This window comes from Clinocottus analis, unplaced genomic scaffold (assembly GCF_023055335.1).
Source record: "Clinocottus analis isolate CAN_PGR_092001 unplaced genomic scaffold, fCliAna1.0.p SCAF_11, whole genome shotgun sequence".
In the NCBI taxonomy this organism is placed as follows: Eukaryota; Metazoa; Chordata; class Actinopteri; order Perciformes; family Cottidae; genus Clinocottus; species Clinocottus analis.
In genome coordinates, this window is record NW_027175832.1 from 5,983,753 (window position 1) to 5,996,558 (window position 12,806).

General features: G+C 40.7%; 1 protein-coding gene across 1 annotated transcript in view; it reads left to right on the forward strand.

The window, feature by feature from the left end:
• ak5 (adenylate kinase 5) overlaps nucleotides 1-12,806 on the forward strand; it is a 50,040-nt gene that overhangs the window by 19,341 nt on the left and 17,893 nt on the right. The window contains exons 6-8 of the mRNA XM_068571668.1: nucleotides 2,939-3,130; nucleotides 7,049-7,139; nucleotides 10,291-10,364. Coding sequence (XP_068427769.1) covers nucleotides 2,939-3,130; nucleotides 7,049-7,139; nucleotides 10,291-10,364 — 357 coding nt within the window. The remainder of the gene's footprint in view (nucleotides 1-2,938; nucleotides 3,131-7,048; nucleotides 7,140-10,290; nucleotides 10,365-12,806) is intronic.

Sequence of the window (12,806 nt, forward strand, 5' to 3'; positions counted from 1 at the left end):
CTAAAATAACCTGAATAAAAGGATGGGTTAAAGAAAGTCTTTGACTGTAAATGCTGCTGTTGCTGCCCGACTGCCGGTCGAGAAAGTTATAAAGATGTGCTTCTGAAGTATCCAATGAGTTATTTCCCAGAAAGCCAACCTGCAACTAATTTCATATCCAAATGATGGCTTAAGCCCCTTTAAACAAAAAAGGCAAACAGTTGAAAAATGTCACATCTTTGGGGTTTTTGATTGTTGGTAGGACGCTCGACGACATCTTGAGTTTCAGGCAATTGTGACGGACGGCTTTCCCAATGTCAAACAACTCACTGGGAAAACATTCTGTGGATTAATCATTACAAATAATGCTCATGTACTTTAATTCTGTTTGAAGATTGAGATCAATGCCGTTCAAACCTCCTTGATACAAAAGGAACGTCTGTCGGGGTTTTTTCCGAATCTGAATCCGGGGTTCTTTGGACAGAAGGTGGATAATATTCGAGACAAATTGCAAAGCCCCTTGAGGCCCCTTGTGAAATTGGGCCATGTAAATAAAATTGACTAGACTTGGATGGCGGAGAGAGAGGAAACAACCCCAGAACGCTCCGGTTTATGGAGACAGATGGAGACAACTGATGTTCAGCAGCAGCGCAGAACAAAAGGCAAACAGCAGTTTGTACTGACGCCAGGAATCATCTGTTTCTTAGTCAACAGCAGATTTAACAGGATCAATTTCAGGAAATAGTCCATCAAGATGAACTAAAGCTGGAGCAGATGGAATAAGATAGTTTCTCTTATGTTATACAGGTCTTGTTCGCCAAACCAAACACAAAACTTTGGACAAATATCTATACATAGTGGTTACGATCGGACATTATACACTATAGTAAATTCATGTAAATTCGTTAAACACTAAAAAAGGTATATCTATATTTTGTGAGTGACAGGATCGGCATCATCTAGCTTGCATTTCACTTCACAAGAAGGGTATTAGCTGTTGTGCACAACAGCTAATACCCGCGTGTGTGTGTGTGTGTGTGTGTGTGTGTGTGTGTGTGTGTGTGTGTGTGTGAGCTAATACCACACGCTTCCTGGCCTTTAAGCAAGAGAGATAGCGTCAGTGACAGAACTGCCGGCATTAGAACTGTTTCTGAAAATAGATGCTGTTATTTGATGCGATGATTATACATTTCAGCAGACATTTTAATGATGATGAATCTAACAATTCTTTCTTGTTACAAAACATTAGCCGGCATCCGACGGCCGCACCACATCAACAGCACTACCGGAGAAAAATGGAAACGAGAAACTTGGGTTTGCGCTGTCGCCGAGTGGTGTGAGCTTCTATAAACAACCACATGTGCAGATTGGATGCAGACTTTGGAGTGTTCATCGGGAGCATTTCTTCTGATAAAGCAGGAACACAAACAGCAGAGAATGAATCGTTGCAAGGAAGGAGCAGAGTCAGATTGCATATCCGAGTCTGCGCAACAATCTCTCAAAGGACCACTTCTTAAATACACATCATGACTCACTAACAGAAACCCTCACGACGTCTTCGGCCTAACCGTGAACCTTCCTCCGCCTCCCACTCCCCCCCCACCTCCCGGTCGTGGTTTGCAAGAAATGTTTATATGATAACAAAGGAACTGCTCGTTCTTTTCAGACAGAAACATACAGATTGCCCAGTGTTATTGCTATCAGGAGACATGCTGAGTTTGTGTGTAAGATTAAACAGAGACAGTAAGATGAGAAGTCCGAATATAACCATGAAACAGTAACCGATTAAGAGTGAATATGTTTTTCTTCCAGCAGTATGCTTCATAGAGTGAAGTTACCAGAGGTGGAGAGATGAGAGACGAGTGCTCAGGTTTAAGATGAGGAGAGCATTCCACACTCTTTCCTCTATAAAACAACTGGAGAGGTCAGAGCCATAGAAACTGAGTTATTTCCCTTTGATGCTGCTTTGCATTAGATAGATAACATCATCATTCACGGATCTTTAAATAGCCAACGCACACCTCAGCCTGTTGCCTCCACGTGCTCGTTAGTTACTCAGGAATGCTTTTGTGTTTTGGACTATGGAACAACAGAAGAGGCCAAGCGCATTGTTGTGTCACAAATTGAATCTCTATTTCTCAGTGCTTACTGTTATTGTCTGACCTTTCCCATTAAATTTGAATAGTTAGTGTGTATTTTCTTGCCATCATATCTTGGCAACAGGCCTGTCGTCGTTATTACAGAATCTCCCGATTGCAGTAATTTGAGCTGAATGAGATCACTTTGCCCAGAGCTCGTTTGTTACTGTTAGTTCATCCTCCCGAGGTTACAAGGAGATTGCAGTACATGCACTCCTTCTTTCAGAGGTTGTTGAGCCTCGTCATGTAAAACGCTTTCTCATGTCAGATTTGGTCAGCGCGTAATCGAGACTCATCAAGCCCAGAGGAAGGGCTGGTCGTCCTTCGTCCGAAAGATCGGTGGTGTTGCATGTGTTGCACGGTCAGTCCTGATGGGCCGACATGGTTAAGTGCAAAAAAAATAAACGTGCATATTATTTCCTGAGAAAATAAAGAAAAATCAATCAATATATGTATCAATCAATATATATATATATATATATATATATATATATATATATATATATATATATATATATATATATATATATATATTTACAATATACAATAAAATACAAAATGCTGTTTAAGAAAAGAAGATATCCAATCTCCTTAGACATGACTGAGAATGAAGTCATTTCTTTCTGGTGTGAATTGCATTTAGGACATTTTGACCTGAGCGCATTGAATTGAAAAATGAGACTGACCTTGAACTCAACCTCCAGTTTCTCCTTTTGTAGCTCTGCAGAGGGTCAGATCCTGACCGTCACGATGAATGAAGGTTTATCTGAGTGCTCAAGGTTTGGCTGTAATGTTTCACACGTCGTCCTCTCGCTCGGCAGATCTGCACTCCCGATCTGGTGGTGTTTCTGGCCTGCACCAACCACCGTTTGAAGGAGAGGCTGCAGAAGCGAGCTGAGCAGCAGGGACGGCCGGACGACAACCCCAAAGCCATCGACCGCCGGCTGACCAACTTCAAGCAAAACACCATTCCTCTGGTCAAATATTTCCAAGAGAGGGGCCTTATCGTCACGGTAAGTTGTGTGGGATAGTGTGCATGTCTGCGTTTAAAGAGGACATACGATATGCATTTGATTTATATAGAATTAGTGTTGGAGGCGGCGCTCCATTCTTTCCTATGAATGTTGCTCAGTAGCATATAACGCAAGAAAAGATCCTACTTTAGAGTATAAAGGATCTTCCCTACCTCGATGATGTAAAAATGAAAGTGAAAATCCACTTCATAACTTTGGGCCTCTGCATTGACACAAACTGAATATTTTATTGCAGAAATGTATTGTTCCTCTTGTCTAATATCTTTTCCAATTAGTTTTCAAAGATTTGCTATACTCTGCTCATTGTGTTGTGGTTCGACTCGGCCTTTCCCTTTGTCCTGTTTCATTGTAGTTCACGAATCACACGTGTTAATAAGCGTTTTAGGTTTTTGACAACATAATTGACAATGCAGTTTTGTTGCATTATGTGGTGTAAATGCTCAGTTACGGGTTTCATTTATAGACGGTTGAGAAGATAAACATGTTTGTTCTGTGCCGTACTTTTATTTGTAGATTATGGTCAACTGACATGTTCAGACATAACAAAAACCTCAGCACCGAGCTGTAAATCATCTTTTGACTTATAAATAACAGAAATAACATGCTCTTAAAACAAACCAAGATCTCTTATAAAGTCCCTGTGCAATATGGTGTGTTGTTTTTGTAACACCTTGAGCAATTTCACCTCCCGTTGCCGGTGAATGAAAGAAATCTGCAGTACTCTTGAGTGAACTTATTAATGGCTTGTCCCTCTTGTAAATAGCTGTTGCTCCTCTCTTTGAGGTGCTGCAGCATCAATACAGACGTTCAACAAGACTCCTACTACTTACTTGTAGTACTACTTAAGTACAACTTACTTGAAATCATCATTGCAATCACGCAATCATCAGAAAACAAAGCTCGGCTCAAACTGAAGTGCTCTTAAAAACAAGTTCATGACAAATTATGTTTGCACTGAACACATGGGTAGTTCTTGAGAGGAATCACAAGAGCTGTGTTTCCACCATGTTTGTAGAAGAACTGTGTCTTGTCCTTAAGCTCTCGTGCTTCTGAACAAGACGTTGTTGTGTTAACGGAGCCTTGAAATGTTCTTGTGGTTCTTGTATCTAAGTGTCCCAGTTTAGTCTTTCTGATACAAGTTAAAACCAACAAAAAAAAAGCAGGCAGAAGAGACAGAACTGACTATCCACAAATGAAACTGGTATGGTCAGATTTATTTTTCAATAGTCTGCCTGTTTACCATCAGCACAAATTCCTCCTTGTGATTCCCAACATCTACATAAATGTCACAGAGACATCGAGCTGCTGATGGAAAATGGTTAAATGGCAAATGGACGGTTTGTGTCTCACGGAGCACTTTTCTAGTCTTCCGACCACTCCAAGTGCTTTAACACAACATGTCATTCACCCATTCACACACTGATGGCAGGAGCTGCTGTGCAAGGTGTCACCTTCCATTAGGACTCCAACTAAGCACTCATGCCCATTCATACACAGCAACAATTTAAGGTTAAGTGTCTTGTACGAGGACACATTGACGTGGCCTAGCAAAACCGGGGATCAAACCACCGATCCTCGGATTGAAGGACGACCCCGCTCTACCACTGAGACATCTATATATATAAATATATATATATATATACCATTAATTGTATTCTTTTAGCATGTGTATGTGTTTTCAATAATCCCAAAGTTGTGATGTATCAAACGTATAAGTCTTCAAAATGGACGGTGAACCTATTCAACATAATATTTCTTCTTACGATATATAAATAAGGTGTATTGTGAATTGGGTCGCCACGGTTGTTCTTTTGGGCCCTCAGAAAAAAAGCTTCGTGAAACAAAGATCTAAACAGCAAGTGAAACAGCAAGTGTCCTCTAATGAACTAAAGCACAAATGTTGTAAACAGTACCTAGTCTGAGTACAAACACATATTTTAGAGCTAACATTACCGATAAGATGAGTTTCTGCTGCTCTTTAGTTATGACTCATCATCATTTCATTGTGAATGTCAGGTCTAATAAAGGAAGGCATACGTTATAAAGTAACAGTCGCTGTGACTCATTACTCAGCATCTTCAACGCTGATTTGTTGATTGTTGATACACACATCTACCAGTCTATTCATTCTCAACATTTCACTGAATTAATTTGTCCCATTTCTGTCATTGTGAGAAAGTTTTGGCAATTGCTTTTATTTTTTTTTTGAGCCGTAGACAAATTTGGCGATTTGTGATATTCACATTTTTGTGTAAAAAGGGCTGATGGTGTCCGAATGAAGGTCTGTTTATGTCATGTAGGATGACTCAACTTATCACACACACACACACACACGCGCACACACACACACACACACACACACACACACACACACACACACACACACACACACACACACACACACACACACACACACCTATGCAATGGAGCCTCACTGGAAATTGCAGCAAAGGAGAAATAATAGATTGTATAATTGAAGCCATCCTGTTATTCGAGGAAAAAGGACGAGTTCAGCTCCAGCTTCCTTCCTCACATGCTGCTCCAGATCACAAAGATATAAACAAACAAAAGACACCTCGCCTCATTCTATATGGAGCCGTATCTCTCTGGGGATAGTTACAAGATATGCTTTCATTATTGCTGGAATGTAAATAAGATACTGGCAATGTAGCTAATCGGCTAACGGCCTTATTTAAAAAAGAAGAAGATATCTTCTGCTTCGAAAATAAAACTGAATAACCTGAAATTAGTTTAATTTTGGTCATTTTATATCTTTTATATTCACTTCATTTTACATTTTGTCTGTCCTCTTCAGAAAGTGTCAACTTTGAGCTTCACGTAACATTAACATTACATGCATTGTTGTCGATGCATGAATTCATTTGACCGCCAAGTGCACCAAAAAGCTTACTTTGCCTTCTTTAATCTATTTGGTCTATTTATAGATGGTTGAGGGTGTTCACCTCACTTGAGATTTCAAAATTAGATCAAAATTATTGAAAAATTTGATCAAAATTATTGTGGAATATGAGCTTTTGTTTGGAAAATGATGACATAAACATACGCAGATGGGGACAGCTCTCTATCTACCTTCCTCTCAGTGAGTGCAAGAAAGCAAAAGTTGTCGCCCCCCCTCTGCTTTTGTACAGATGGAGTCGCAGGGCTTCAAGCTCAGCATCGTCCTATTTTTTAGGTTACCATGGAAACCCCCAGGAGGAAGCTGATTGTTGCTTGTGGGCAACCCTTATCTAACAGTTCATCTTTTACCTCCACTTCCACAGCTGACATTCCTTTCATGTGTCTGCGTAGTTTGTAGTAACCCTGCTGAGAATCACACACGTGTAGAGCAATTCTCTCCCGTCTGTATATTAGTTCTTCTGTACGCACAAGGTCGCCTTCACCCATGATGAAAGCGGAGGGACGGCAAAAAAAAAAGAGCCGTTTAGCGAGGAGGTGTAATCTGCTTCAATCGGCTTCCATCGCGCTCACAAACCACATTCTTCACGGTCAATCATCGAGTACTGTTTGCGGAAAGGAAGACAGCTGACCTCCGGATCGTCTAAAAGGCTCCGATTGACACAGAGGGGAGGCTAATTAATCAAGTGTCATTAAAGCGTCCGGTGGGAGTTGAATACAAAATGACCCCCAGTGTGTAGCTGGCGGCATCAGAGCTGGTTCCTCAGGTTTGATCTGATAATGGATCTCATGTCACGGCGGCTTCACGGCCCGAGCGTGTCCGTTCGTGTTGCCGATGTCGGCTTCGGGTCGTGACTTCTGCCTGCCTACGTCTCGCGTCTGTCGTTTCTCTTAAGCAGCAAGATATTAAAGGTTAAAACGCTCGGAAATAAATTGTGAATGAGAGTATCAAAGATGATTTTCTTTTTTCTCTCCCTTCAGTTGGATGCCGACAGAGACGAGGAGGAGGTCTTTTGTGACATCAGCATGACTTTGGACAACAAGCTGTTTTCCTCCATCGAGCCAGCAGCAGGTGAGATAAACATACAACTTATTTCATGAAACTGTGAGACTGAAAGATATGTTTTATGGTCAGATACCATTAATAACTACTAAATATTAACCTCTGTATGATTATCTTTGGCAATATTGCAAACTAATAAGGGTAATTATGGAAATGTTTTCCCTCGACTGGAAGTCAATGGATGTTTTGGATGGTCTCTGCTTAGATGCCTGAATTGAAGTCTATTTTCTAAATTATTAAAGGAGCCCTAACTATATTAGCTGCAACATTCAAGCAAAGGCATCACCATTTTAGTAATAATTTTAATATAAAAGTAAAAAGTACTTGTCTACCTGTCTGTTAAACCAAAGGCTTTGTCCAAAGATAACAAAGTCAGCCCACACCATAAAGTTAATTAATGAACACAAAACAAATGACCATAATTTATTGCTCGAGATCATCATCTTCATCCAGACATATGAAGCCAAAACAGGATCTTTCCCTAAACCTAACCAAGTCAGTTTGTTGCTTAAACCTAAGAGGATAAACTCACATTTGTCCCGTGTGCCTCTGCAACATAACCCGGAAGTTCTGCTTTCATTTTGGCTCTCTATCGCATATCTGTGTCCTTCCGGTCTGCGTTGGGGCTCTAATGACAGAGGTTGTAGCAAACTCTGCGGATTCTAAAGCCCTCGAAGAACAACTTGTGCTTTTGTGCTTTATAAATAAACTTGACTTGGCTCGTTCTTGTGCTTCTGTTGTGCCACACAGCTTGGGCACACTTGCACCACAGCAGGAAGCTGCGTAGGAACGGGAGGAATACATTATAAATTGGTTATTAGGTGACAACCAACCAATTTACCATCTATTCTAAAATGCCTTTGACACCAAAATAGTAACTTTGCGATGAAGGGAACCGCTTTGAGCCACGACAGATTCACTGAGGTTTGTGTGAGGAGCAGAACACACGAGACGACATATGGCACATCAAAATAGTTCAGAAGGGGGAAATCAGTTTAGATTCAGTGTTTGTCTGATCAGGAGAGCGGCGAGCAGCCAGAGTGAGCTGTTAGCAGGCAGGTGGGACAGTTTGTAAGTGGCATCATTAATACACATTTGTTCTGTTCTGACAAAGGCCGGGCACATAATGAGGCCGAGGCACGCACACATTCACAATCTTTGACATCAAAATTGTCACGTCCCATGTTACAGCCTGACATACTTGACAGCAGCCCACTTCATGGCAGGACACTAAAATATAGATATTGCCTATACACCACTCGAGTTGCACAAAACCTGCAAAATCTGCAAAAAAAAATCCAGATTCTAGGGAAACAAGAAACGAGAGAGTTCAAGCTCCGATTAAGAAGAAGAGAGATGCCAGTGAAAAGCCTGTGCTTTTACTTAATGTTTATTATTAATACATTACTGCTGTAGGAATGAAATAACCCATAATAGAAAAATGATCTTTTTCTCATTTTAAGGCATGTACAAGAGATCGAGAGAGCTGGTCATAAATCCACTTAAAGCAGTTATGTAGCTGCACTGAGACACATTTAAGAAGAGCGTGACATCTGTACATTTGTCAAGATGGTCTTCTGCATATATTTCCTATAATGGAGCCTCACAATAGCAGTTCCATCCCGACATAAAAAGAGTGGGGAGCAATTTTAAAGGTCTAGTTTTGCACCATGAAATGTGCAAAATCCACCTCAAGAGATGGGAGCCACATTAACCGTCTTCCTCTCAGAGTTCAGGTGAAAGAGCTTCAATTGGCTGATATCTAGAAGTATGAGGAAATATGAAAGAAAAAGTGAAATTTAGGAATAGATTGGCGGTAGTTGAGGCAAACTCTTATGAAGGGAAAGTGGCTGCTTCAAGCGCCACATTGTTCCCCAGCAGGGAGGAAACTCCCGCTCAGTCTGTAATTACGTGGACCAGACTGCAGCCTCGGCCACCCGACAACAGCAAAGATCTACACACTGTCACACTCTGACTTCGTGCTCTTTACGTTGGGAACTACAGAGAGGAAGCGGGACCGTTTTTCTCCTGTAAATCAGGTGCATTCAGATGCTTTTTTAACATAACGAATGTAAGAAATGCACAGCTGCCGTCTCTCTGGGATCTTCCTGAGCGTTTGAAGCTGCAGCCGCACAGACTCTCTAACCCAGTTCTCTGTGCAAAAGGAGCTCTGGCATGCAGGAAGAAAAAATCTGCCGGGGGGAAGAGTTATTCACGACCCAGTTCCACCTAAGAAGAGGATGGAGATGCTACGCTAAGAGTTTATCACAGCATCACACTCCACTGCGTTCTGACAACTTGAAGTTTTGGCACAGTTTAGGTTCAGGTGTTAATTGGGCCCAAAAAAAAAAAAAGTAGCCTTGATTTGCAGATATTTTATTTTCCTCAAAAATGCAGATGAGCAGCTGGATGTTTGTTGCACGCAGTGCTGTAGTGAGACTAAATTATCTCTAATGGTCATGACAGTTAACGGTGCATACTTTTAAAGGCTCTTTACCCGACATCCTGAGCATTAATATAGCAGCAAACATGTATTATAAAGATATAATGGAGCAATGCCCACGTGAGCTGAGAATGAAGTCACTCTTCCTCTGTGTGTTGTTTTCCATGCTTCTCTGTGCCTGGTTTACATAGCTGGGCCGGCCACGTGGGCTTTTAGTGCATGTGAGTGTTTCCCACTGGATAGATTACTCCACCGCTCTGTTATTGAGAGAAACTTGCAGGAGTACAATAGAACTGTTCAGAACCCAGCCCAGAGTCTTTTCCATTGAAAGTAGCTCAGCACTAGCTTCAAAAGTCGCTAAGTCTAGCAAGAAAGTTGTCAAGTCGGCAATACTGATAGCTCGCCCCTTCAGGCCTCCTTCCAAAGCCACCCCATCAAAATTATCATTATGAATGTAAACAACGAGCATGGCTATTGTTAGTACTCACAGATGTCAAGCTAGCAGCTTGTGGGACGTCCTGTGACGCACACAGGCAGGTAGTCCTTCTAATTACTTCATGTGTGTGTCAGAACAGTAGATTTATTCACTTAAGAGAATTTCAACACTGCTTTTTTTAGACAATTTTTAAAGAAGATTACAAAGAAACAAGTCATGAAGTGAATAAAGAGTGAACTTTTGATGAAGTTTGATGATGGTTCTGTTTGATCTGTCTTCAGGTCCCAGTGAGCTGGATCTCAGTCTACTGGGGGAAAGCAGCAGCCAGGCCGATGTTGCTTGCAAGTACGATGAGGTAAGATCCAATTCCAATTCTTGAATTTTTATTTTTTTTAAACGTCCGTTTTGGTAGCAATGCCTTACTTTGATAAAGACACTCTTTTTTCTTCTTCTTTTTTTTCATCACATGAAAATTTTTTCTGATAAAGTCGTGTTTAATGTTGTCCTGAAATACTGGAAGCAGCAATGCAAACATAATAACTTTTCTTAAACAAAATCTATTTAAAGAACCAATCTGATAAAAATATTTACTAGCAAACCATTGTTTTAAAAAAAAGCGGCATTTTTAAAATGTTAAAATGAGATAGTTCAGAGCACTCGAACTTTGTGTTTCATAAACATGCAGCCAAAAAAAACCTATTTCCCTTGTTTCCACATTTTCCGCTTTACCTCTTTCTTTGCTTTTTTATTTGCAAAATTATAAAATGGTCGATCTTTGTTTTCAAAAATGGCAAATGGTGAAACAATGAAGGCCGGTGATTCAGAGCGGTCCAACGATGGAGAATGTTGTTGTTGCGTAATTCTTGGCGAGGGTGCAGACGAGCATCATTCCTCCACACTGCAGTGAAACGTAACCCATGACCTCTGTCTCATTCCCCTTCCTCCGAGTGTCTGGAAACCAATTGCTCGGCTCTCTCTTCCTCTTTATCTTCAGCATCTCTCCGTTTCTCTTCTACTCAATTTTCGAACTCAAGGTTTTTTTCTTTCCCCGGGAGTGTTGCTGCCTGAGGTGCTTTATTGTCGATATCTCAGCCTTCTAACCAGCCATTGTTTTCCCAGAGCATATTCTCTTTCAGCCACACACCTGTTCCCATTCACACAGTGCATCGAATTCATCAATCTTGGGAGCTGCGCGTGATAACCGTTTCCTTATGGCTGCTCGGTTGTGTTTTGCTGGCAGTAATTCAGTGCTGGTTGAGTAAAAAGCCCCCTCTGCAATATTTACTATCACATTCTTAATCACCCTCTCTCACTACTTAATATGTTCTGTATATACTTATTGTTCTGTTCTTTATTAACACCGTGCACATACTTTCTCCACAGCATAGTTGGAGTTTATTGAAAAAGGACCATTTCAGGGGATCTATTATGAAATCTAATATACATAAGGATGTTGTCATTAGTGTATAATCAAATAAGAATATTTTTTCCGTTCCCTTTGAATGAGGCGTTTATATCTACATGCAGAGCAGGTCCTCGTCATGCTATGTTTCTGTGGCAGCCCATCATAGACAAACCAAACACTCTCCCTAAACGGAGCCTCTCTCTTTTAAACGTGACCTGAAGGACACCATAGTTCTCTGAAATGCTTGTGAAACTGCAGTAACTTAAGCTGCAGAGTAAAAGCACGGTTACTTCAGCCGTGCTTCAGAATCGTGTTGAAGAAAGTATGGATGATTCAGGTGTTACGCTGGCACTGAATGTGTCTGTCAATTATTTACCACTGTCACCGACTCATTATTCAATTATTCTCACTGTTATGTGGCATATCTAAAAGCCCTAATATCTAATATTTAATCACACTTAGCAGTGAGAGTAAATCTGTTTGTAAACTGGTGGAGGAGATTTAGTCACCACATATCAACACAGGATGAGAGAATGAAGGTGGCAACAAACACTGGGAAAAATACATTCTCTCCAAATTTAATTGACAAAGGAGTTTCTTGAAGCGTTATTTTCAGGAGAGGAGCCGTGCTGGTTCTGGAGCTTACCCTCGTATCACATGATCTGTCATGTGACAGGACATCTCGTCGGCTAAAAAGTTGAGACTGACCTTAAAACTTACAAAGAAGCAACATTTGTTGCCTTTAACCTTGATTTTATTTTCGGTATTGTGTATATTTTGGAGTTTGGATAGCTGTTCATTTTTGTAGTTGCACCTGTTGATATTTCATATTTGCACTTTTTCTTATAAACATTGGAGAGGACCAGGAGAGTGAAAATAAAAATCGGCCCTCCCTGTGCAGCACTTCCTGTGGCCACGCTCTTTCCTGTGAAGTGGAACGAAGGCGCCATCCAGCCTTGTCATCTCATATTTGTCGCCTCGGATGTGAGACAGAGAGGAATTTGCTACAGTGGCGATGTACAGAAAGACAGAGCGGCTATTTTAGTTCTCTGGAGTAAAATCTTATGGACATTTTCCTCCAATTATTTCTTGTTTTTCTCGGCCTACAATTCTTGATGAAAGAACATCTCCTTAGTCTCAGGTTTCTGAGTCCATTTGAAAGTGCAATTCAGTCGTGGAAAGTAACTAAGTACATTTTTACAGTGTTATATTATTACATATATATTATAACACTATCCAATATATGTAAGAGCATTTAATGTTGTAGTTAATGTGGAGCCAATTTTAGAAACGTTGTATACAACTAAGTAGATTATTTAATATATCTATCAAAAATATATACCAAAGATGTGGATCATGATGATGATGGCGACGAGCACTTATCTCTGGTGG